Source organism: Dicentrarchus labrax, unplaced genomic scaffold (genome assembly GCF_905237075.1).
Source record: "Dicentrarchus labrax unplaced genomic scaffold, dlabrax2021, whole genome shotgun sequence".
NCBI lineage: Eukaryota > Metazoa > Chordata > Actinopteri > Moronidae > Dicentrarchus > Dicentrarchus labrax.
In genome coordinates, this window is record NW_026136724.1 from 9,832,874 (window position 1) to 9,858,790 (window position 25,917).

General features: G+C 41.9%; 1 protein-coding gene across 11 annotated transcripts in view; it reads right to left on the reverse strand.

The window, feature by feature from the left end:
* cald1a (caldesmon 1a) overlaps positions 1–25,917 on the reverse strand; it is a 57,576-nt gene that overhangs the window by 10,452 nt on the left and 21,207 nt on the right. For 7 of the 11 annotated variants that reach the window (XR_007882590.1, XM_051392702.1, XM_051392701.1 and 4 more), the window contains 8 exons: positions 20,031–20,116; positions 11,827–11,964; positions 7,747–8,176; positions 7,618–7,650; positions 7,312–7,524; positions 5,462–5,565; positions 3,941–4,208; positions 2,039–2,176 (listed from right to left, as the gene is read on the reverse strand). Coding sequence is in view for 10 of the 11 variants with exons in the window: in XM_051392702.1 (XP_051248662.1) it covers positions 2,039–2,176; positions 3,941–4,208; positions 5,462–5,565; positions 7,312–7,524; positions 7,618–7,650; positions 7,747–8,176; positions 11,827–11,964; positions 20,031–20,107 (1,401 nt within the window). In the remaining variant the exon portion in view is untranslated. Of the gene's footprint in view, positions 1–2,038; positions 2,177–3,940; positions 4,209–5,461; positions 5,566–7,311; positions 7,525–7,617; positions 7,651–7,746; positions 8,177–11,826; positions 11,965–20,030; positions 20,117–21,147; positions 21,315–25,917 lie in introns of those variants that run through there. The other 4 variants (XM_051392708.1, XM_051392709.1, XM_051392700.1 and 1 more) reach the window with 3 other exon arrangements.

Below are 25,917 nucleotides of genomic sequence, written 5' to 3' on the forward strand. Positions count from 1 at the left end.
CATTCACCAAGTGACCAGAACCATAACTCCAAATTAAAGCTAATGTTGCACCGTAGTGTGCAGGATGTGTAAACATGCAACTGTTGGCTAACTAACGTGTTAGCTAATGGTAACACGCTAACTTTATTAGGTAAATATTTTAATGTTTGTGCTTACAGTTTGTTCCGTTGCCACCAAGTGACCAAAAAAAAAAGATTAAACCTGCTTTAAAACTGAGTTCTTGTTGATTTTTGGTTGTCTATGTGGCATTTCATTTGTCCCAATGTGAAAAAGTTATATATAAGTATGGCGGGAAACAAAAAAAAAGTTGAAATATAAAACATGAAATGCAACTGTATTTTGACCTGGTAATACAGTGCCACATAGACAAAACATTAATATAACACTGCAAAGCAACAATTTTATTTCATACACAACCCAGTGTGCTGTATATGAAATATAACACATCCAGATGTCCGCAAACAGATACACACACATGCATACATGAACAGCTGTACCTACAGTGAACATGACCACAAAGTAAAGCTGTGTCTTGAGTGCAGCCGCGTGGAGAATTACAGTTCAACAACATTATTTACAAAACTGACCACAAAGAAATAAAGTACTTGATTCCAGCATGATCAGAGCTCACACACCATTAGAGCCGAGCCCCGAGTCTGGAGTCTCACCGGGACGGGCCAGATGTTTATTACTGCTAACTGTCACTAATTAGATTTTCTCCACTGGCTGAAAATCCCCCTCGATTTTGAGTGTGTGGGAGTTGGCTTTTGGCAACACTGGAAACATTTATTCACATTTGAGATGATTAAACGTTCCTTCGCCGTGACAACCATTTATCTTTGGTTGGGGTGGGGAGGGGCACGCGCTGGGTTGATTCAGGTTGCTTTTTCCGAACGCAGTGTTTCATGTGACAAACAGGTTAGCGAGTCAGCAGAATTTCAAAGTGAAATCAAACCCGGAGAAAAGCTGACTTTTTTTTCCACATTTCTCTCCTAGTTCATCGAGGCTCTTTCTATTTATGAACACCTTCATCTCAGTCAGATAACACTCCATGCAGAGAGCTAAAAGAGGTGAGAGGGGCAGATGCGGGTCATCTGGCACTTAATCTCTCCAAATATTTTGAATGTTTAGCTTGAGCTTTGCTGCACTGCCGGATGAGTGGGATTTGCAGGTTTCGGAGTTATTATATTGACTCCATTATGCTGACGACTGCTGCAAAAACAGATGGGAAAATAGAACTCAGACAAAGTGTTTTATAGTTGCAGTTGTTTTAAGCATTGAATTTAATTATCTGTGTTATTATCCGTGTGAAAAACTGACTGATTAATTGACCATTGCCTAAACCAGCTTAGCAACCGTAACTAGGGATGACAGGCCTGTCAAGCTTAAAATTTTTCCACATGTTGAAGCAGTGCATGAGCCTGTAGTAAAAGCAACATTCAGCATCCAGATAGCAAGGTGGATCATTAGTTTTTCTTAGCTTTCCAAAACTAAAAACACCACAGCTAAAATGTTAAATAAAGTGTCTGTCTGCTTTAATGTTAGCTGTAATCATGATCATTTCCGGAGAACTAGCTCACAACCTGCAAGAGTAACTGAACGCTTCCGCCAAAGCCAAGAAGCAGAAGTTATGTTAAAAAAAACCCAGTTAAGGACAAGCACATCCACTGTTTAGTACCTGGATGCTCCTTTAATCAGGGCGTAGGGTAACGTTAGCAGCTCTGTCCTGATCCTTAATGCATTCGGGGAAAGTTAAGCAGGCAAACAGAGTCACAGTAACAAAATAAGAGTCTGATCTTACTTTCTTTCACATCAAACGTATAATACTACTAACAGAGCTGGCTCCAGCTCATAAAATCTGCCACCTTTATCATCATTTCAGCCTTCAAACTTGCTTTTGTGCTGTGTAAGGACTAAATATACATATATGTAGCAACAATAACTAAAGCAAATGGTCAATTGGCAAATAAATATGGTCCGACACTCTCCTGTTGGACATGGGGCAGAGGGCAGAGGTCAGAGGTTAAAAATGGCTGACCTTCAGAGAGGAGCCTCGAGGGCTGACACACTTGAAGGGTCGGTCCTCCCCATCTGGAGGGTCTTCCACCTTCTGTCTCTTCTCAGCTGCCTCCGCTCTCCTCCTTTCAATCTCCTCCTTCATCTTCCTCTTCTCCTCCTGAGAAAAGACAGATGTGTTTAGAGTCGAGGCAGCAGCAGAAGCATCTCTGGGAGTTGACAGGGAACTTTTCTGTTAATTCAATTGGAGCATATGTAGGTGGCGCTCTGCTCTTTGCCAGCACAGCCATGCCGGATACTGCTGCTCATGCTAACTACCACATTTCTCTTGTATTTACTCCAAACAAACCACTGTTGCTGCTGGAAACCTAAAGCACGCTTCCTGTGCACCACTGGATCTTGCATGGGAACAAAGTAACAGACCCACATGCAAAATATCTGAAGTGGATAAAAGAGAAAATGGAAATGCATTTATACTATCATAGGCTATTATCTTGAATAGCATAAGTTACAGACAACTTACAATGAGGAATGCAGCTGAACCAAACAATAGATACGTTCCACTTTCTAATTGATTAACTTTCTTTATCTAATGAAGCAGGTCAGGAACTAATTCAATTATTCAGAGCAAATTCTTATTTACAGTGATTGCCTGCCTCAGGAAAAAAAAGCAATTTTGGAAAGCTTGAGACATGCAAACTATCAACAGTTTTTTTTTTTTAAACAATTAATGTATGAACCATTTGTACTGTATTCAGAAGAGGGCTGGTGCTTGGCAGTATATCAGCCCTCTCCAGCAGCCTTGTCTTGGTTAATTAGTCTCTCTGTATCTCTGGGCCATCTTTTAATTACAAACCAAAAGGCCTCATTAACATCACACAAGAGGAGAAGAACAGGGGCACATAGCGAGAGACGGGCCGCCACATTCGAAGCCAAGATCAACAAAGAAGACCAGTCGGGGTAATAGTGAGAACGCGGTGCCTCGGAGCGAGCGGACGAGAGGGAAAACGAACGACATCGCGTGGCTGAATACAGATGTGAACACATAGGAAGGAGGAGGTTATCACGTTTGAGATAAATAAGGATGGGGTCGTCATCGGAGGAGGAAGAAGAAACGACACAGATGAGTTACGAGAGGAGACTCAAATAGGTTGAGTCATGATAACGGTGAAGTATGGAGAGATAACGTCACGGCGGCGCCAGTATGAGTGTGATGCATGGGTTTCAGCTCACACAGGTGTAAAGGCTAAATCAACATGAAAACAAGGCCTGTTCTCCAAGGGGGGTGATTTTTTTGGTTCTAACCGATGATGCAAAATCTGTGTGGGCGGACGCTAAAAATAGTTCACTTAAATTCCAACAGCCACACAGGCAGCTCACCAGCAGGGGGGGCCTTGCTTTTAGCTTTTAGTCCTTTCTGAGATTTCTATGTCTCTATACGTGGTACGCGGCTCCGCATGTGGTTCTAGATAGGGCCGTTTTTCACGCAAACCGTAGCTTCTCCCTGTTGTGGATCAACGTTCATAGCCTATGAGGGGCTACGTGGTCCAGTTAGTACTAATAGCACGCCATGGAAGTTGACAGCAAGTCTCCTAGCAACGCCGGCTCTCACGTGTCCGTCGACATGACAGCTGTCATGGGAAATGCCCACTCAGATGTTGTTTGCACAGATCTGTCCAAAAACAGTTTTATCTTCTTTTGACAAATGTAAAACTGTGCACAATAGCTGCAGTACCATTTTAGTTTATATTCCCTTACACAGAATGTGAGGAGAAATAAAATTTAAGTTTGACTTCAACAAATCAAGAAGAAATTGGATAAAAGGGAGAATAGACATGGACAGACAAAAGAACTGATCAAACAGCATCTATAAAGTGACAAATTAAAAAAAAGACATCAAAACATCTCTCTGTCTCTTCCCTACCTCCTCTCTGGCTTTTCTCTCCGCCTCCTCCTGCTTCTTCTGCCTCTCCTCTTCTTCCAGCACCTTCCTCCTCTCCTCCCTCTTCCTCTTCAGCTCCTCCAGTTCAGCTTCGGCCTCCTGCTGCTTCTGCCTCATCCTTTCGAACTCCTCGCTCTCCGCGTCGTCGCGGCGACGCTTCAGCTCCTCCAGCTTGCGCTCTGCCTCCAGGCGGGCCGCGTCGTCCTGTTCGTCACCCGCGGACACCTCGGGGGAACGTACACTGCCGCGACTGGGACAGACACACAAACATGGGTCAGAGCACACATGCAGGTCACAGCACAACAAGGACTGTGTAGGTAGGACGCAAAGCTGGTTGACATACAGGGAAACACTTGACATTTGATACAAGCTGAATATTTAAACAAGGATTTGTTCCTTTCATGGACAAGCAAACACACACAGACAGACAAAAACATGTGCACACATACAAATACCAACAATCACCTCTGCAAAGATAATGTTACAGCACATCTCCAGTTGCATCCAGTGTTTCATGCTGGGGATTAACTGTAGGTGACCCATGTTCAAAACACACCACTGTTCTGCTACTGACTGCTGAACAAAAACAGCTTGTTTGCTTGAAAATCTGATTCAGATATGCTTTTCAATTATTTTGCAGATGCCTTCGGCAATACTTCCGTGCTCTTAGACCAGCCTGAGCGACAATCAATAAATGCCAATAAGATCCAATGTCTGGTTGAACAGCCACTGTTCAGCAGATGCAAATGATCTTAAGTGTTATAAAAAAATATAAAGATTTCTTCTTCATAATTTCCAGTCTGCAATAGCACAATTCAGGAACTTATTTAGTATCTTTTAAACTGTGTTTTAATTTTATGCCATCAGTCATTTTTCATTATAGAAATATGTGTCTTTTCCTCTCAAGCTCAACCTATATCAGAGCTTTGGCTGGTATGTAGCTTGATCTTCTCATTTGACCTCTGTGCCAGAAATATTAAGTTACTGCAGTACTCAGCCACAACTAGTCAAGTGTAGACAGGCAGTGATATTTCAGCATACTGTCACAACTGCCCAAAATCAGCTCTATAAAGCAGTATTGCTATTCCTCCATTATAATATTTTGCTGCTAATGTTGGGTAAAATGGAGAATTGAACTTCTGCATGTCACCTACGCTATAACTGTCACATTACATGAATCCTTTTTTAAACAAACTTAAATACTGAAAATTTAAACTTGTTTTTCATCCACATTTGCATTAGGACTCTTACGTAGTTACTACTAGCCAGGGGGAAAAATATGTGGAATCAAATGCAAGAAACTATTTGGATTTTTAATATCTTCAAAGTGCTGCACAGATCCTTCAGGTACATATTCTTAACTGGCAACAAATTAAAATATGTATTTTGATGAGTTTTGTTGAAAATGGAGTCTCTTGAATAATTCAGAAGGCCTGGCTATCCCCACTTTGGCCACAGTGGAAACTAGCAGGTCACTTGATGTGTGTTGTTGTGTCTGTGTACCTGAGGGTCCTCTCAGGTTTCCTGTGCTGTTTGGGAGTCGCCTCCTCATACAGCCCTCCGTTCTGCTTCCCCTGCTCCTCCCTCGCCCTGCCTCTCTCGTCCACCTGCACAGAAACAACAACGTGGGGGGTGGCAGTTAACAAAGATGCGATTGGTGGGTAGGATGAGTGGGCGGAGTCTGGAAGGCGACATCACGGGATGTCGAACGAGCTCGAGAGCACACCCCAAACAAAATAACACAGAACATCACATAACACAGCGTCCACTCCAGAATTACTACTGAGACAGGATTAACTAACATGTGATCACCATGGGAGTGTCTCCAGCTGTATATTTTCTGTCTCTGACTGTTAACCATCATCAAAAACATGATTCAAGTTTTGTAAATTATAATCATTATGTGTCCAAGCCCAATATGTACACTTCCAGTCAAGCCTTTAAAGCACCATTTATTATGAACCTGTAGCACAGAACATAGAACACATTTGTCTTACGGTTATGGCGATCTAGCACAGTTTATTTTTATTTTATTTTTTTTGGGGGGGGGGTTATTGCCTTTAATGGATAGTGACAGCTAAAGATTAACGGGAAAGGGGGGAGAGAGAGGGGGGATGACATGCAGCAAAGGGCCACAGGTTGGATTCGGACTCAGGCTTTGGGCGCCAGCTCTACCAGCTGAGCTATCCCAGCGCCCCACAGTCTATCCATTTTAGTATATAATATATAATAATATAGGCTGAGCACGTGGACCTTTTCAAGCAATCACTAAGACTCTTTACGACATGCAAGCTTGCTAATTAATATGTCGACAATGAGAGATTCAGCAGGCACATGTCAGCTCAAAAACCGAGAAAAGAAATCACACTATTATCATGCGGAGGAATAAGAAAGGTCCTTATCTTAACTGGAAAAGTGCCAAGAAACATGACGTGTTTGTTGTTTACACTATCGAAGGCATCTAGAAACTGAGCAGAGCTGTGGTCAGAAGTGGTCAGACAGACCTAGAATGACTACTAAATGAAAAACTTATTTCATAAGGGCTTTCTGTTTGTGAAAGAGAAGGCTATATACAGGAAGTCAAGGGTTACTTCAAATGTGTAGAGAAGAGTTTGGGAGCCAGGGCTAGAGGGTTAAAGCCTTTATTAATGCATTACAACAGAGTTCACTGGACTTTAAAAAAAAAAAAAGGAACCGCTGCAGATAAAAATGTCTTGTGGACATGTTTGGGATTTGTAGTTTATCAGGCCTTCGACTTTACATTTTGGTAAAAGTTTTGCTTAATGCGTCCTACAATTTTGTGTAGCCCAGAAATCGTAGCCTGGTGTAAAACATTTGACTGGAAGTATGCACATGATATGATGGCTGAATGATCTCCTTGTAATGTCCCCTTTCAGTAAAGACATTTATTATTTTAAATTATATGATGGTCCTCTGCTACAGTGAGTTTTTGGAGTGGAGTCAGTGTAAACAAGTGTTGCTGCTCTCATAGCTGAGGTGGAAGACATGCAGAAAAACACTGTGACCACTCAAGCAAGCGTTATTTTTATATTATCAAAACTCTGACTGCAGATAACCACAACCACACCTAATAAAACGCAGGCTCAGTTACCACCAGTTGTTGCAAATTGTGCAAACCACACTGTGACGACTCAAGGTGTCTGGGTAATTTCAGCGCCTCAAATCAAAAAGTCAACTAGGTTATTAAGAGAATTTTTTGCAGCAAGTCTCGAGAGATTTTTCAAGAGAGAGAGAATTACATATTTCCTCAAAAATGCAACTGAAGTTACCCAGAGAGGTTTTCTGTGCTGTGAATCACACCTCTACTGAAAATCTTACCACATATTTGATACCTCATTATCCTCTGAGTGCAGTATCTCAGCTACCTCATTGTCCTCTTCAGTGGTATTTCTGACTGTCATAGACTTGTAATCTACATAATCATCCTTGGGTACCTCTTCAGGCTCCTCTGATGCTACTGCATCCTGCTCAACCTCCGAATTTGTTGACTTGGCCTGGTTTGAACTCTCACTGACTACTGAATGTGTTTCTTCTTCAGCTAGTTCCTATGAAAAGGGTTTATAGCAGTTCTTTGAAAGAAAGATCAGTGAGCGACTCGAGGATTGTGCATTAGGAAGTCGATAAATCAATGACCATACCTTGTTTTGAATTTTAGGTTCTTCAGTTGATTCCTACAGAAACAAGCATCACATTTGTAGGGACTGTAAGCTACAAATAAATATAATAAATGGCTCAAATTAATAAGCAAGAATAAGCAGGGGACTCACCTGTTCTCTCAAGTAAGACCTCCTCGGTTTGTCCTCCACCACCTCCACTTTCTGCTCCTCCTCTTCATCTACACCCTCCTCTGCTTCCTCTTCACCCTCAGGAGCAGCCTCTTCTTCCTCCCTCGGCTCCTCTCGCTCCTTCTCCTCTCTCCTTGAGCGGTATGTCTCCGTCTTCTCCTCTTCATCCTCATTGTCACGGTAGCGACCCCGACGCCAGGAGGATGGCCTCTCCTCTTCTGCGCTGTCTTTCTCCGTGGCGACGCTGTCGTTGCCCTCGGTCGCGGTGGGGTCCAGCTGCCTCTGTCTCTCCAGCGCCTCCTTCATGCGTCTCAGCCGTCTCTCCTCGCGCTTGGCCATGCGCTCCTGCAGGGCTTGGTCATCGTCGTCTCCGCCGCCTCCTCCGTAAGAGCTGCTCACAGTCTCTGTCACACTAGGGGGAGAGAGAGGAGACAAACATTTCACTGTGGGCTCTTTTGTTAATGAGGAAGAAGCATTGAGGCCGGAGCAACAGACGTCAGCTGTTAATAAAACGTGGGCAGGGAAACTGAATACATAATTTTATCTCCTGTGACCACTGAGACGCCCTTGATCGAGGCCTATAACCCCTAACAGCTTTATAGTTTAGAGGCAGGAGACTTGCTCATTTAGGTGGTCAGATTTGGCTGAGAACAGTTATTATGCAGCAGGGAGATGCTGAATGAGCATAAGCTCAGGACAAGACAAAAAAGGCTAAATTGACTGACTTGGGACTAGATCTCCAACATGACACACAATGGAAAATGACAGGAAAGACAAAATTCCTGAAACAAAAGCAGATGCACAGTAAGCCTTCTTGAATTTTTTGGGACCTAATCACAGACTGACTGTGGCTTACACTGGTCACTGTTACCAAAGAAATGGGCTAAAAGAGCACCAGTGTTCAAGCAAACTTTCCTTGGGTTACAAAAAATACAAAAATGAAATTCAGTGAAACGAAATCAAAGTTTACAGAGAGTGGCTGCCACGTTATTGTCGGCTCTATAGCCAGTATGTGCAGTATGCTGGCTATTGGCAGCACTGACATGTCTTCACCACAGATATTCTTTTAAAATAAACCATTGGTCAGGCATTAAAATAAACAGAAAATCAGTAAGATTCTCATGGATTTCAGGTCTGGAGTTAATTTCTTATCCTTGACTAATAGTTTGACAATAGCTCTTCTGTCAGTCAGACAGCAGCTATACCTACAGAGTCTACAGCCAGGCTAGCAGCTCTGTAGTTAGGCACAGCTGGGCTTTGAGCTAAATGCTAACTTAACATGCTGATGTTGATGTAGCAGGTATAATGTTTAGCATGTTCACCATCATGCACATGTAAGCATGCTAACATCTGCTAATTGGTAGTAAACACAAAGTACAGCTCAGGGCTGATGGGAATATTGGACGGACCTGATGATGTCGCTAGATAAAAACACAGAGGATCATCAAAGTTACTGGCGCTCACACTGAGGGGAACATGAATATCTATGACTAATTCTGTTGCAATCGATCCAACAGTTGCGGAGATATTTCACCTTAAAACATAAACGTGAACCTCATGTTGGTGCTAGAGGAAAAGTCAAGGAATTACCAAAGTTAGTAGGATTAATCCTCGGTGGAACATGAATGTCTGTTAAAAATATCATGGCAATCTAACCAATAGTTGTTATTATATAATTGTGGACGACAATGGTTTACCGACTGTCTAGCTGATTGACTATATGGCTGAAAACGATGTATTTATTATATATCGTTTTCAGTAAACCAAACTGCACGTCCTTCCACCTCGCCCCTGATAGCATGACTCATAATATTCTGACCTAAAAGTCTGGCAAACATTATCCTTGCATCTACACAATCAACAATGGCTAGTCAACACTAGGTCCTGTCTCAGCATCCTCCTGCACAATCCCCCTGTTGTTTGACTGGCCCAGGATGTACCTCTGAGCTCATAGAGAGGAAACATTCATGACCACAAAGCAGTGTCTGTGCTGCTAGATGTCAGAGCAACCCACCACTTCCACTGTGGCCAAGACGATTGATCTCACAGTCTTAAACTGCACAGAAATGGGTATTTGGCCCCTTTGTTCCTGTGTGTCAGTCTTTTTGATGGATAGGTATGAGATCATAAGTTGGTTGTCATATTGACAGCTGGGAATGGGTAGAAAGTGGAGTTCAGTTCTTGCATGGGTTGAAAAGAAATAATGGTATGAAAAAAGCCACTTCACTGAATTCCATCATTCAACACCTGACAGTATTGCAATATAATGTCAGTTTAGCCACCATAACTAGGCAGAGCAAGCTGCCAAGTTTAGGATTTCTCCACATTTTAAAATTGGTGGACATGTGGCTTCAGTAAGAACAATACTCAACAGATTGTGGAGGGTGGTGTCTTTCTTTTTAACCTAAACACAAAACACAAGAGCAAAAAATTGTAAAGAATGGATTAAAAAGTGTGTTTATCTGCTCTAATGTAAGATGCAAATGTTAGCACGTCCGGCTAAATAGCTTACTACTTATAGTAGTTAACATGCCAATGAGTATGGAGGACCACAACTTAAAACAACAAACAACAAAAATAAATAAATTGCCGAATAGATCAATTAACAGGCCATTAAATGCATGCACACACACAAATAAATAAATGTAGTAATTAGTTAGTTTATATAATGCAACATAAATTGAAATTTCTGTTCTAATTTGCTTCTGTATTTATTCACCTTTGTATTAATTCCCCTATTTATTTACTTTACCATTTCATTTTCTATGTATTCATCAATATATACATTCGTACTTATTTCTAAATTATCTTCCCTTTGCATTTCCCCCCGTTTCCCCAAATCATCTATTTATTAGTTTTTTCGTTGTGACATGTGATCAACTCTTTGCCTATTGGTGATCAACATCAGGGTACATGGATTGACTTGCCTCGCTCCCACCACACACACACACACACACACACACACACACACACACTGTTGTACCGAGGTGATTTAACATTACAGCGGCTCTGAGCAGGACTCTGATGTGGATCATATTTTATGGAGAAAACATTTTCTGGTTTTCCCTCTGATGTGCTCCGACTGCTCTGCCTCAACTCTCTGTGATTTACGAACATTACATCTGTTGTGTAGTATTTCCCCGCTGTGTGGAAGCTACCAGATTTTAGGGGTATTAATGTTAGCATCTGTCCTGTTCTTCCTCCTCTTGCTCCTCTCTTAGATTTGGGGAAGTTTACATTCCAGCAACCCCAGCCAATGTTTCCTGAGATACCTGTGATGTTACATTAGCCAGACACATCGGTTCATTTCCATCTTTTCCTGTAATCTTAGAAGTGAAAACATAATGTCTGAAAATACGAAGCTATACGAAGCTATGTATATAAGCTAAGCAGCCCAACAGGGTCATATTAGAAAGAAATAAGTCAGATTTTCTCTTTTATCATGAGTGCAGCCACCGAGTGCATATTTAAAACAACTTTATCGGGTACTCATTGTAAAACGAGTCAGAAACATTAAAAAGTCAGCTGGAGATCAAATATTCAACCAACTTATGGCGCTAACCTTAGCTAGGTAACAACAGCTAATAATATTTACTAGAAATAGATATATCAAGCAGCACAATTCACAGTTGCCAGCTAGAAATGATAAGGCTTCCTATAATTGTGCTGTGCATGAACAAAAAGTTTGACATACACTGGAACAGTAACTGAGAGCTTAGCTCAGTTTTATGAAAGAATGAAAGTGGACGCTCCTACTTCCCAGAAGTCTTTAAATAATCTGCAACCCAACAATATGCTGTATTCTTCTTACAGCAAAGGTTGGGAAATTTTGGTGGCATGCTGCTGAGTTGTCCTGACATTTTTCACACAGAAAAGGGACTCAACGTTGATTATATATTGATGAAGTACAACCCCTTTAACTGGGCAGGATGACATGACAGTGACAGTTTTTACTCACTCTCTCCTGTTTCTCTTGTGCCTCTTCAGCTGGACAAAAAATTGGGAGCTAAGCCGCTGATATATTTGACACAGACAGAACTCGTGTTGCTATATATGTGTCACCTGTGGCTGTTGGTCATGACCAGACTGTCTGGTTGTCCACTGGGCTCTTCACTCTCCCTGCTCATCAGCCTCTCCTGGCGTGCCCTGCGCCTCCTCTCGCGGGCTGCCTCCTCCTCGTCATCATCATTCCTTGCCAACCTAAGGGAGAGAAAAAAAAAAAGAAGAAGGAGAAAGGGTGAGGCAATAAAAAGAGACGTTTTCTTTTTTTTTCAACTTTTCAACCCTTCATTTCCTTCTCCCCTTCCTCAATTTAGCTTCATGGTTAGAAACTTCCAAGTGAACGATTCTTTAAATTGTACTGTAATCATCACAGTGACCAAACCTGGAGGATTTGTCCAGAGTTTTTTTTTTTTTTATTCTCTCCTATCAAGCTGACCTGTCAGCTGTGCAACAACCAATACTTCTTATCGAGGCTGCAGTTTTCACGAGCTGATAAAAACTCTGTCTGGAGACATGGCTTGGCTGCGGATAAGAGAGAGCCAGAGAAACTGTGCTTGTATTCTGTTCAGTGTTGGAACAGAGAAAACTGAAGAGGTGTGTGCTTATGAGTGAGTAAAACAACCACTTGCCTTATAAGTTATTATTTCTACAAGGAATTTAATACCACATAAAAAAGAAATCAAATTTTTTAACAAACTGAAATTAAAATATCTCTTGTGTAGCTTTTAAGATAGTCCTTCTTAGATAATGTCTCTTATTTGAATGCGATTCTTTACACAAGCTCACTTTCACCCTTTAATATTTTAACAGTGTGACACAGTTCCCTTTTGGTGGTGTTTTCTTTCTACTACGCATAACTGGTCAAGCATGCAACAGATAAAGCAAGGTCAGGTCAGGTCATGTCTAAAATATTATGTAAAAATCTGTTTTTCTGTGTTAGACATTTACATAAGACAAGTGCTTCTTTCTTGACTCTAAATGTTTCCCTGCCATTAACAGGGATAAATCACACAAAGAAAACAATGCCAAGATCTACAAAACGCCCATATCCTTAATAGAGCAAAATCCAAAGCAGACATGCAGTGGATTATGTATGTCTTTATTAAATGCAGTGGTTTAAGTAAAGGGTGCGGCTGCATGCAATCATCAACACAACTCCATTGTTCACAATCTAGTTGGCTAGAGAGCTACTGTATATTTATGTGCTTAAATTTGATTGAAAGCTACAAGTTGAGGCCTTTCTCTGGGGCCGGTCCAAAGTCGTTCTGAGAATTTCAGGAAATCTAACTGAAATAGAAGTAGACAGGTTTAGGGAAAGAGGCTACACCCAAAAAGTAAATTTGATGCCGTACTAAAAATTAAAAAAAAAAAGAATTATAAACTGAGAAGTGCAATACTACCAAAGGCAGAATTTTCCCAAATCAGTTCCCAAACTGCTTTGTTTCTGGCCACCTGACATCTCTGAACCCTGCTCCATGCTTGATCTGTGTTGCCCTGACTGACCTTTACACTCCCACTGCTTACCACATGCCCAGCTACCTAACATCACAGCGCAGCCTTTGAGGTCAACCAGCGAAGCGTGCTATTGCATGTTAATTGCAACATGTGTGGTGAGCCGAGCTAAAGCTGCTTGGGTTTATGTTTTAGGTTTTACAGCTTGTGAACAACAGTTTCCTTCTTCCTTTCCTTCCCCTCGGCTGTTCCCCACGCCTACCGTTTCTTTCTCTCAGATGAGGAATGTTGTCATAACAGAACCGATGAATCTGTTAACGCCCAAGCTGGGCCTATAGGGAGGGTGACATCGGTGACGTCAGGCAATGCTTTGCACATGTGCATGTGTGTGTGCTTAATTCCGACAACTCAGCATCCTTAAATGTAAAGAAAAAGGTCTATTCCAAATTTGTTTTATTATATAATCGTAAATCCTAAAATGTAGCATAACAAAGCAAAAGTAGAGAAGACTCATAAAGTCAACAAACTGACCGGATTGAGTGGCATCTAGCGGTGTACTCACTGATTGCGATGCCCTCGCCTCACCCTCTCATTCTAAGTGTGTAGGAGAAACTACAGTGGCCACGAAGCTAAGCGCAAAAGTTGGTTGTTGTTGCTTGCCTGTTCTAAGCTACTGTAGAAACATGGCGGTTGAAGATGGCGGACTCTGTAGAAAAACACCTGCTCACTCTGCAGACTCCAAGAAACGGCGTATTTTAAGCAAAGAAAATCAATTCTTATTTTCAGGGGATTATAGACTAATGACAACATACCTATGGATACTGTATTCCATTTCTGCTCATAGATCCTCCTGAATGTTCCACACTGCACCTTTAAGTTTGCAACCATTAGCTAACATTAGCCAGAATTAGCTACTGGTCATAGCCAGACCAAGCAAGGCTGTAGCAAAAACCCCTGTGAGTAAGTGAACAAGGGTGTGTTTTATTGCTTAAGAATTCAACTATTATTTGTAAGAGGAAGAATGTGTTATTTAGTCTTTCAAAAGTTAAACAGTCTTGCTTTAAATAATTATTTTTTTCAACAAATCTTAGTTTTTCTCAAATCCATTCATATTCTGTCAACTTCAATTGAGTTCCCCTGCAGTCAAAAGTATATTAACTCTTATTTAAAATGCCACATTATTTAAAAGTGATATGTTGTTTTTGTTATAAAAAAAACTTGCGAAACTACTGCCTTAACTCCCAAAGGACTGCGCCATCCCAGAAACAGCCCCAAATGTCATGAGAAAGAGAAAACGACAACAGCTAAAAATGGAACAAAAGAGTCCTTGGTGGCGATGACGACGACAATCTCAGGGTTAAAGATTCCTCAGTAGGAGAGAAGAATAAACTCCTAAAAGCTGAATTAGCATTCCTGTCAATCACAGCCTTGGCTAGAGACGCATGCACACAACCAAAGCCCTGATTTAATATCCCCTTCCTTACCTAGGCCCCAAACTCTATCAGCGTACTGACATAGAAATATGGGGAGAGGTGGAAGGGGAAGGGGAAAAAAAGGAGAGACAAAGAAAAAGCAAGTGAAATGGAGAGTGAGGATAAAGAGAAGTGGGATATGAAAAACGGGAAAGGAAAGGGCGTGCACAATAATGGAAAAAGTAGTAATCTGGAGATTTTATCATAGATGACACCTTTTCCTGCACAGAATCATGCGTAGCTGCGGTCATAAACTCAGGTATGAGCTTCTGTCAGAATATAGTATGCAACAGATGCCCTTTTCTTGGGTGGCCGAGTACAATATGTAAGGGAAGTACACTTGTGACTGATAGCTAATATGGACCCTACTCACTTAGTTTCACACGTGGCAGCTATGATGCAGCTGAAGAGGAAATAAAAGGTCTTGTTACACATGTGCATGAATTCCTCATTTTCCTCCATTTTTTTCCACATGCAACATAGTACAGTAAAGCTGATTTAAGCAGGATTTTACACTCACAAAGCAACTGTCTGCACACAGGCACACAAAACATTGCCATCAGTGAGCCTATTAGGGAGAAATATGTCCAAATATTTTCTTTACAGCGAAATATCTCAGAAATGTCAGTGAAAACAATTTGGGAAAAGCCCATGAGAAAAGACTTCTTCACCCCTCCTCAAGAGGAGAGGGAGACAGGGAAGGGAGGGAGAAGAGTAAAGAGGAAGACAGAAAAGAAAAGCTGCTGTGAACGGAGGGGAGGGGAGGAAGGGATGGAGAGAGAGAGGGAAAGAGGGTGGGGGCTCTGCTTATGCTGTCAGAAATGCTGACCCATTCCCACGCTGGCCTCTCTGGACTATTTCTCTTCCTACCGCCGGCCCAAAGAACCACAACGTACCCCGTCTGTCTCCCTTCCCCACCCTGCTCTCTGCTGGGCCGGCTCCAAGAATACACTATGTTAGCGGTGATAGAATTCCCCCAGACTGCATTTATTCTTGAATCAATGAGGCAGTATAGCATGAATATAAAACTGAAATATAAAAATGTATGCTTCTACTGGAGAGCAAAAGAGGAAGACGAGGCTTAAAAAAACCTGCAACAATGGCTGAACTCCTTTCCAAGCTGATGTGGTAAGTTAGAAGTTGACATACGTGGCTCAGTCTCTCCCTCCCTATCACTTTATCTGCACAATGATGCAGGACCGGGTCGTGTTTGGAGCGGTCCATTCACCCAGGGCGGGGATTGTTTGGTATGGCTCATTCACGGAGGATGGGTGTTATTTCCTCGGCTCTTCCTGGTCTCTCAGTGGGAGGGGCCAGCACAGATGTTAAGAATGAAGAGGAGGATGGTGGAGAGAGAGAAAGAGGAATTCAGTGCAGGAGGGTGTACATTTGAAAATGTAACAAGATCAAAAAAGAGAAGCAAGGGGGAGATGAGAAGAAGGAAAATAAAGTAAAAGTAAGGGGAAAAAGAGGAGGAAGTTTGGAGAGAGAGTGAGAAAAAAGGGGGGAAGAATAAGGAGAACCATGGGTTGAAAATGAAACCGGAAAAAGATGAGGAAAAGGACAAGGGCAGGGGGAGGATGAGAAGGAGAGGAAAGACTATGACACCCAGGGGAGAATAAGAAAGAAGGAAGAGGAGGACTGGTATATGACAAGAAAGGAGGAGCAGGAGGAGGAGACAGAGGGAAATGGCAAAAATAAACACTTCCAAAAAAGGACATTAAAGAAGAAATACAAAGTCTTTTCTAAACTCTACATTGCACATTTAACCAAACCCTAAATAGGTTACATTCAACACACAGGAACATTTTGGGATTATTCGCCTTTTTTGCCGAGAGTTAGACGAGAAATATGAAGCTACAGCCAAGAGACGATTAGCTTAGTATAAAGACTGAAAGAAGGGGATTTAAAAAGCACAAAAACCAAAGTGGTGATTATACTGGAGGTCATGTGAGGGACTATTTTTTCTTGGCCAGGTGCAGTGAAAAGAGCGGTATTAAACTTCTTATCAAACTCTCAGCAAGTAATGTCGAAGTACACCTTTAATTGTTTACCATACAGCAGTGATGACTCACCATTGTGGTTGTGCAGAATATCTATCTATGTGCAATGTATACATACTCTGTTGAGGCTAAGCCTGGGACAATGACCTGCTCCAGCTGCATTTACTTTTCTTTTTGTAAACTATGCATACTATCACTGTTATAAAAGATTACAAAGGACTATTTTCAGCCAAAGCAGATAGGCTCTGGTCACTAAATTGACTGGGAAAATTCCACATCCATGAGCTCTATTGAGGAAAAAAAGAGCAGTCGAGACATTCCTGTGTGACAGTGTTTCATTGAACAGAAACGTACAGGAACATTGATGAGCAGCATGATAGTGTGAGAAACTTCTGCAGAGCAGAAAACTATGTGTGTGTACGTGCGTGTGTGTGGCTTTACTGAATACAACTACAAGTGAAGTGAAGCCCACTGCACACCTCTATGTCAACAATCATATTCTTACAACTATAACTGAGGCTGATGTAAGACAGAACGGCTTGGCTGTTGTCCCTCCACAAACACACACCCACACACACACACACACACACACACACACACACTCACTCTCACACTCACACACTTGTACACATGCACTAACTTGTAGTTTAGAAAAGTGAATAGATCTTGTCAAACCTGATGCCGATCCAAACTCACATGCTCACTAAAGTGAACACCAGCATGGTTAACTGACTGCAGGCACTCATCCTAACCTGTATGCACACACACTAACATGCACATGACAGCACGTGCACACCCCAGCATGAGCACAGTTACACAGACTATGGGACACACACACACAAAAAATACATTTCACAAGCACACACAGACAATCTCACTGTTCCAGCATGTAGGAAACAGCTCATGGAGACCTGGCCAGTAAACACTTATAATAGCCAGGAATTTGGCATTCCTACAGCCGTTATTATATGGTCCCACACTCTCCCTGCGCTCTCCGTCTTCTCACAGTGTGCTCAGTAATGGTTGAATGGAAGCAAGCCAATAAGACAACATGTGGTTTTGACTAGTCCAACCAAGAGGGGCATGTAAATATTGATTGTTTCAATATATTGGCAGAAATGGAAACAATGTAGAGATGTAATCTTTTATCAATAACAGGAGCGGCATGTCGCCTGCCAGCTGAAATTATTGCTGCTCGGACCAAATAAACAGTCATGAACAAACTCCCGCCGAGCTGAAAATGTAAATGTCGAAGGCGCTTACGACTCTGACTCTTTTTCGCTCCTGGTCCATTTCTCTCTCAGTCAGTCATTCCTCATCTCTTCCCACTGTCGGCTCTTCTTAGTCTACAGTTTCTGCCAAATTCCATCTTCTCCATGTAACATAAACACTCTAAAACTGCATAAATAATTCGAGCAGCAGGGGGTTTATCGGGGGGTTTTAAGCCATGAAACATAACAACAGTATTAACCTTCACTTCTATGGCTATTTAGAGTGCATCTGGGGAAATGAGGCATAAACGTCTAAAAGAGGTAAAAGCGAAAAGATGCCAAAAAGGGGAACATAGCATAACTGTTACACAATGTCAAAATGTACAGGATCTTTATGATACCAAAGGCTGTAGATAAAGTAGCTACGGAAGTAGTGACTGAGTATGTGTTTGAGTAAGTTGGTCATATTTCATTAGTTTACCACACTTCCTGGAGTTACTGGATTTTTTTAGGGCGATAGCAATAAAGATATCATAGTTGAAGATAATAGCTTGTTAATACAAAAACAAACCAAAATATTTTTTTAAAGGATCCCTTAAATTAGATTATTAAAGTTGCACTAAGAAAAATATATTTGTATTAGCAGAAGATCAAATGACAGTGTGACTCTGAAGTTCTCCTCAGCTCAACAGAGTCTTTTAGCTCACTGTTTTGGTTTCAATTAAAAAAAAAAGGTCTAATAAACTCATCAAGGAGGGCAGACACAATTAACAAGTATCAAGTTAGCAAATAGTATTTAGCAGCTAAAGAGTTTAAGAGCTGTTTCCCTCAAGGGCTGGTGGAGACCAAAACAGAGGTAAAATCAGACAACATTCAGTATATTAGGCATTTCTGCATTGCAATTGCTTGTTGCTGACATGCCAATACCATATATCTCTGATAAGCTACTGAGCTATGATTTTGGCCATGTAGATGTATCAGTCTGACTTGATTCACCACCCAAAATAACTGAAATCAATTTCATATAAACCTAGCACCATTCATACAACACACGCAAGCTGGCAGGCACTTTATTTTGTAATGCCTGGATAAATGGCTTAACCTGGAATTTTATTACCTAGTATATGTCCTTCACCATTGTGGATGATATGCACTGTTTTGCAGACTTTCCTTTATACGAGAAATGCTATTTTACCTTGAGCAAACAGCCTTGTTCATAGCTTAAAGTAAATGCTACTCACGTATTTTTTGTGTCATAAAAAAGAATTATCAGACAGAAACATCTATGTATTCAGCAGTGGTCAGACCTATGTCAAGGTGTTTTTCATCGGTGATGGAGTAACTGGCTCTAATAAAACTCTTCTCACAGATACATCAAACAGGCAAGTGACCTTGGCCAGTATCTGCATCCACATCACCCTCATCCTTAATTGGAAGCGCTGTAGCACAGATGAAGAGACTTTTGTGAAAAGACCCAATAAAATACCTCCTTGGCACACTGTGTATCAAGTTCTCACAATGAAACCACCTTCTTACTATTTTTGATTATTGCACTTGGCGTGTTACCACTCTCTCAATTTGTTGAAATGAACTTTAGTTTAATCAATTTCTTCCATTGAATCAAAGAGAGTTCACAAGGCCACAGTATCTGGGAGAGAAAATTGCAAAGAGGGAGGGAGGGCATGATTGAACATTCCCACTTAAAGGTCATCACATTGCTTATCAGACTTCTTATCAACCTTTTTTTCTTGTAGCCTGGGTTGGGAAGCCAATATTTGCTGAGCGATGTTTTTAAAGACCTAGAGGAGGGTCTAAGCTATTAAAGCTGGCTCTCTCCTGTTCCAACTTGGCATAAACATCAGAGGAGGTGCGCTGTGCATTGACAATGAGAGCTCAATACACAACACAGGCTGCTCCCTCAGCTTCACACAACCTGGGTACTAAGATCTTCGGTGACAGCAGTGTAGCCGCCTCGGGACTGCAGGCGTTCTGTGGCTGCAACTGCAAATGAAGCCATTGTGGAGGACTGACTTTTTAAACACTTTCTGCTTTGCAAGGGAATTAGTTGGAAAATCCTGGAGTACTAATCTGCAGACGAGAATGAAAGACAACCAAACGGGTCTTACCGTTCGGCCTCCAGGCGCATCTCCTCCCGCTTCTGCCTCCTCAGCTCCCGGCGCCGCTCAAAGTCCATTTCCTCCATGATTGTGCCCTGAGGGATGACATCAGCAAACACAGACATGTTCATTTACGCAATTTCAGGAAGGAAGAGAGGAAAGGAAGATGGAAACACATTCATTTTAGTGTCCTGAGAGGGCAGAAATACAGGTTCACCAGTCAAACAAAGTCTTGTCTGACATCTGGTTATCAAAGTACCGTATTATAATCCTTAAGATTCTCATGAAATCGAACCCTGTTTTTATGTGGCAAAACATGCGGTGGCTTTTATTGTAAAGCAGGAAACACATTGTATTTGTGACCACAGTTAGTGCAAACAGCTATCATTCATCAAAACTGCATCCACAAAACAAGATGGTCTTTTTGGGTGTTTTTCCACCAGCGTTTCAGCATTTTTTCATTTTTTCAAGGAACAAGAACAGCTGAGTAGCTGCTCAAAGAGTGTTTGCTGTCGTATTTAAACTTGCTGTTACCACCTGTAAGCACAGCTGTCGCCAAATCCACCGGGACTTAAATCTTAAGGATTATCACTTCAAGTACAATCCATCCTTCTACACACAATACTGACCAGAAGTGTGACAAAAGCTTGGCTGAAATCTATGCCCACAAACTTTGTGTGGAAAAAACAGAGGAATGAGGCAGTAAGAAAGAAGAGCAGAGACAGAAAGAGAGAGGAAGGAGAAGCCAAGACAGGATGTTAACTCAATCAGTTAAAAGCAACGCTCACTAAAAATACCCCGCTAGGGTACGTGACAGACTGTGCAGTGAGGACCGAGACCACCCAGGAGCTGCTGAGCCTCCCATCATACATCTACGTATCCCGGCTAAACCACCAGCAACATCTACTGTACACCGGAGCAGAGTAAACATACGCTAGCTGAGCACTTGAGGGGAAAAAGACGAAGGTGCATGACAGCACGTGGAATAAAGAGACAGCACTGAATAAAGTCATATTTAAATATGTTATCCTTTGTGGTGATACAACATGAGTAGGAAAGCAACTGTGACAGAAAATAAGATGCTTTAAAGTGCAGTAGGACAAAGGAAGAACCGTGACTGTCATACCTTGAATTAGCCTTCAAACAATGTGTTTCCCTTCACACCATACCAGCTTTTCACAATGCCCTCTCCAAGCAGAGACACAATGCAACGTCTGGTAATAGTCTCCCACAGTCCGGCCTCAGCTGACAGAAAAAGCAAATGCCTGTTCCTTCCCCTCCCTGCTAGTTGTCCCTCCCTCCATCCCTCAGTGACCTCCTTCCTTCTTTCCCTCAGTCTTACCCCCCCCTTCCTCCTCCTCCTCCTCCTCTCCCTATCTCTACTGCTAGCTTTTCCTGTGTTGTTTACCTACATGTGAGAGCTTATCCAAACTCTGTTCTACGACATGGCTCTGCACTTGAGATCAGCTTCTGCCTGCTTTTGCAGCGGTGTGTACATGGACATCTGCATATGAATATGCACGCAGGCATGTAGGTGCAACATCACAGCATTTGTGTGCATGCTTTAACACTCACATGCATCCTCATGAGCACACACAGATGTTCCCATAGGCAGGAACACACAAAGAAAGGAGGGAAAGGATAAAAGAAACCATGAATCCAAGGGACCCTCCTAACCTTCACCCTCCCGCTGCGTCTCCTCTCCCCGCCCCCCGTGAGCGTGTACAGTAAACACACAGCCTGGTCTCCCCGCTATTACACTGTAAAAGCCTCTGTGACTCGGAGGAGGGAGAGATATTTTAAATACCGCAAAAATTCACTCTCTATGTTTAGATGCGTGCTTAGTGTCATTTGTGAAATGGGGGGGAGGCAATTGGCACTTGGTTGTGGGGCTATTCATACAACCGTAATTAAGACAAAATGAGAGCAATAACTAAAACCGACAAGGCCTCCAAACATCACCAGTCTAATCACATACCTCCTAGAACCAGCGACGCCAAGGGAGACAAAGTTATTAGTAACGCAAGCACGGCAGCATATCAATTTGGAGCTATTGTTGCAAATAATGCATGATTTATGCAGCTGAGAAGACTGTGTTTTCATTTAGCGTTCAGTTTTGTATAAAAATTAGTTATAGATCATTTAAAAACATGTCTTTAAAATAAAAGCTTTGTCAACATAATGATCATGGAGTGGATCATATATACACAATATTCTACACGAATGATAAACCTGAGAGTTTTATTTTCCAAGTCGATATATGATACATTCATGATGTATGAATAGAGCTGGTCAATGAATGTGAGGCTGAATGCAGCACAGTCACATTGTCTTGTCTCCACATGGGAGAATACCAGGCGTAGGACAGAAGAGGAAGCCTGTGGCTTGCAGAAAAGGCCCTCAGTGCGACGTAGAAATGTAACTGTTGTGTATATCACTGAAGAGACCACCCACACTTTGCAAAAGCTAACAGAGGCAGAAACGAGAGAAAGGCAGCATTCCATAAAGTTGAGCAACCTGGAGTCACAAGTTTGTGACTTTTTCAGACTTTTTACAAGTTCAGCTCGTCCTAGCCCGTCCACTGTAAAACCTCTTCCTCCTTCCTTCGCTGCATCTGTCCATTTATTCCACCATTTATCCCCAAAACCTGCATCCATCCATCCCACCCTCTCTCAATTTTCTCTCGTTCTCCCCCTCTTTCTCTTTCCCTGTCTGCCGCAGCCTTCTACAATGGCTATAATGACACATTTACCAGTCAAATTACTACCTGTCGAGACTGCCAGACCCTGGCACCGAACCCAGTGTGTAAGTGCCAGCCTTTTAAAAAGCCTTAAAAGCCAAGTTGATATTATCCTGACAGCCACTGGGATTACGCCACATTATAATGCCTCTATCTTCTCACAAAGTCTTGAGTTAAAAGCACCAAAACAATGGGCCCCTATTGGCCAGATGAGGCACAAAGTAGATGCATAAGTCTGGGAGTAAAGCTGAAGAATAAGTATGGGCCAGCAGCATCTATTTTTGGATTTGGTGAAATGTTCCTAACGCTAGCTTTGCATCCTGTGACTGAGACAAGAAGACTGCAGCTTTTGGGCCTGATTTGTTCCTGTTATACTCAGAGCAAGTATCCCCTCGCAACCTTTAGACAAACACATTAATGTCTACATTATGGTTATGGAGCTATGCGAGGAATGCTCCTATTTAACCTCTGATTTTAGCAGAGGGGACTTGAAAGAGCCTCTAAATTACTCATTCACATGCCAGTCAAGAAAAAAAAAAAAAACCCTCCTCTTTGGATCTTTTATGTGTGCAGTGACTGTTTTGGTTGGTTAATAAAGGGAATTAATGTGAAGATAAACAAGTAAAAACTAGTTATGTGCTTGCCAGCTGTGAGGTTGGCAAATAAAGAAACAATGGTGACTTGTTACAGCTGGTGGTTAAAAGGCTAAGTTTAAAAAAACAACAACTTTACGACTGTAAAAAAAACTAAATCCAGTCTTTCATGCTGACATAACCTGCTACATCCTTGAATCGAACATGCTGGAACATGTTACAATAATCATTTATTGGCTAGCATTAGCTCCTGGCTGGTATTAGCTTTATGCCGCGTTCGTTTTGTCCACCGAACTCGATCTCCGAGTCGGTTTCCTGAGTTACCAACCGGAAGTTGCAAATAGAACGCTCCCGAGGACGTATAAACGACTCCTGAAGTCGTCTGAACTCAGAGGACCCGAGTTCAGTTACCAAGATGGCTACTCCGAGCATCACACGTAGTAAACATTGTGGTTTTCTACTATTTTAAGCACTTTTGTCTTTGTTGTAACCAAATGAAGAAGTCGTACACATAGCACTGTATACTGTTACCTATAGGCAAGTCGTTACAGTCTTATTATGTGTTAAATACCGCCTAATTAGTTTATTTTGCAGCTGAAATTGGCTAGAGAAGCTCGATGTTGCTATGACAACAGTGCTGAGTCTTGAGCAGAAAGCAGAGCGGTGGGTGCACCGTAAACCAGACAATCACTATAAACGTTACGAAACGTCCAAACTGCCTATTGCAACCAAGCTCGTCGTGTTGTGTGCCAAACAGAACGCAAAATCCCGCGGTAACTCGTTTTCCAACACGGATGTGACGTCACTCTCGAGCTGCAAGTCGCGATTACAAGACAAAGCGAACGCGGCATTAGCTCTGGGAAGCTAACCACAGCAGTTCGAAAATCATAATGATAATGCTAGTATGCTAATGTTTAAGAGGTGTAATGTTTACCATGTTCACCATGTTATTTGAGCATGTTAGCGTACTAAAATCTGTCCGAGGCTAATTAATTTGCGGGTATTTGGTCGCAAACTAAAAACTTGAGTTTCTAGTCTCTCTACTCTTTTCATCTAAATGACAAGGGAAAGAATGGGGAAATCTACCGATGCCAACACAAGCCACAGTCTGCAGTTACCATAAATGTCCATATACCCTAAAAAAAGCAACAGTGCATTATTACTAGGCCCGAGTTTACAGAGTAAGGACATAAAAGCAAACACTGTCACGCTAAACGTACTGCTGGTCTCCTCTTGGCCTCCAGAGGACCACACTGTTCTCTTAAGAGAGGAGAGGAGAGGAGAGGAGAGGAGAGGAGAGGAGGAGTTACATGACCAGCAGCTATGGAGTCACAGCTGTGCAGGTGTCCAGGTGGAGAGAGGTATTCCAGTAATCTGGAATGTGAAAGCAACACTGGCACAAAGCCTGGCCTTTCTAGTCTTTGCATCAATGGAAGAAAATATTTTGTCCACCTGCTACAGTGGTTGGTATGTTGTGGAACTCACTTCTACTCTTTTACCAGGAGTATGAACTACCTTGGAGATAACACAAGAGACAGATTCAAGTGCTATAGTTCAATGTGCTCTGACTGCTGTAAAATGATTACATGAAAATAAATAATATCAAAAATGATTGCGATAATAGTGAACAGGTTATACATAATAGAATATCATGGAGGAAAAAAGGTTTTCACAAGCAGCCGGATTTCAGTATTTTGACATCAGCTGTCTTCACCTATCAATACTTAGTCTGCCTGACTCAAAATGTAGGGCTTCTAGTCAAAAGTTGAAGCGGATCAAAATACAATTGTCTCCACATTCTGACATACTTGAGGCTTTTATTGTGACAGCAGGATTGCCTGTCTGCAAACACTGTCATGGGTCTGCCAGACTAACTTGACACATGTGAATCACCTCACTTTCACAACAAAAATGACGGCCACAAAACCTCCCTCTGTCTGCTAATAGTCACCTTAAAAGATACTCTGTGGAGTTTTCTTGGAAACAAAGTTCTGTTTACATTCTGTTTTTTTTGTATCCATGAGACCCAAATAATGTGTCGTATGCTGACTATTTGCATTGTTCGCATCCATGTTTGCTAGCTTCCCAGGCTCCTGCAGCTGTATTGCTCAGTTTTCGTGGCGTGTTACCACCAAAATTTGTCAGTGAAATAGCGAGAAACTAGAAAAAAATGTATTGTTCGACCGTGTGCTCATGCATGTATATCATGAATGTATTTTGAAAAAGCTGGATAAAAGAGCTAACCAGTCGAACCTGCTGCCAATTAGCCCAAGTGGCTAACAGTAAGTAACAAGCAAGTTAACAGTAACAAATTGCTAAAGTCAATTTTTACTCTTTGTAATTTCTTTGAACCACAAAGATTTAATAGGTCTAAACCTTTCTCATAGCATGCACAAATATAAATGTATGTGTGGTAGGTCCTTTAAATGCAAAGTGTATGGGCTGTGCAATGGCAACTTTCACTGGGATAAAACAATCAAAACGTGGCTCCATAGCTCTACTAGTAGTCAAAAACCTGCCTTTAATATTGGGGTCAGTTTGTTTCACCAACGAACAGCCATGC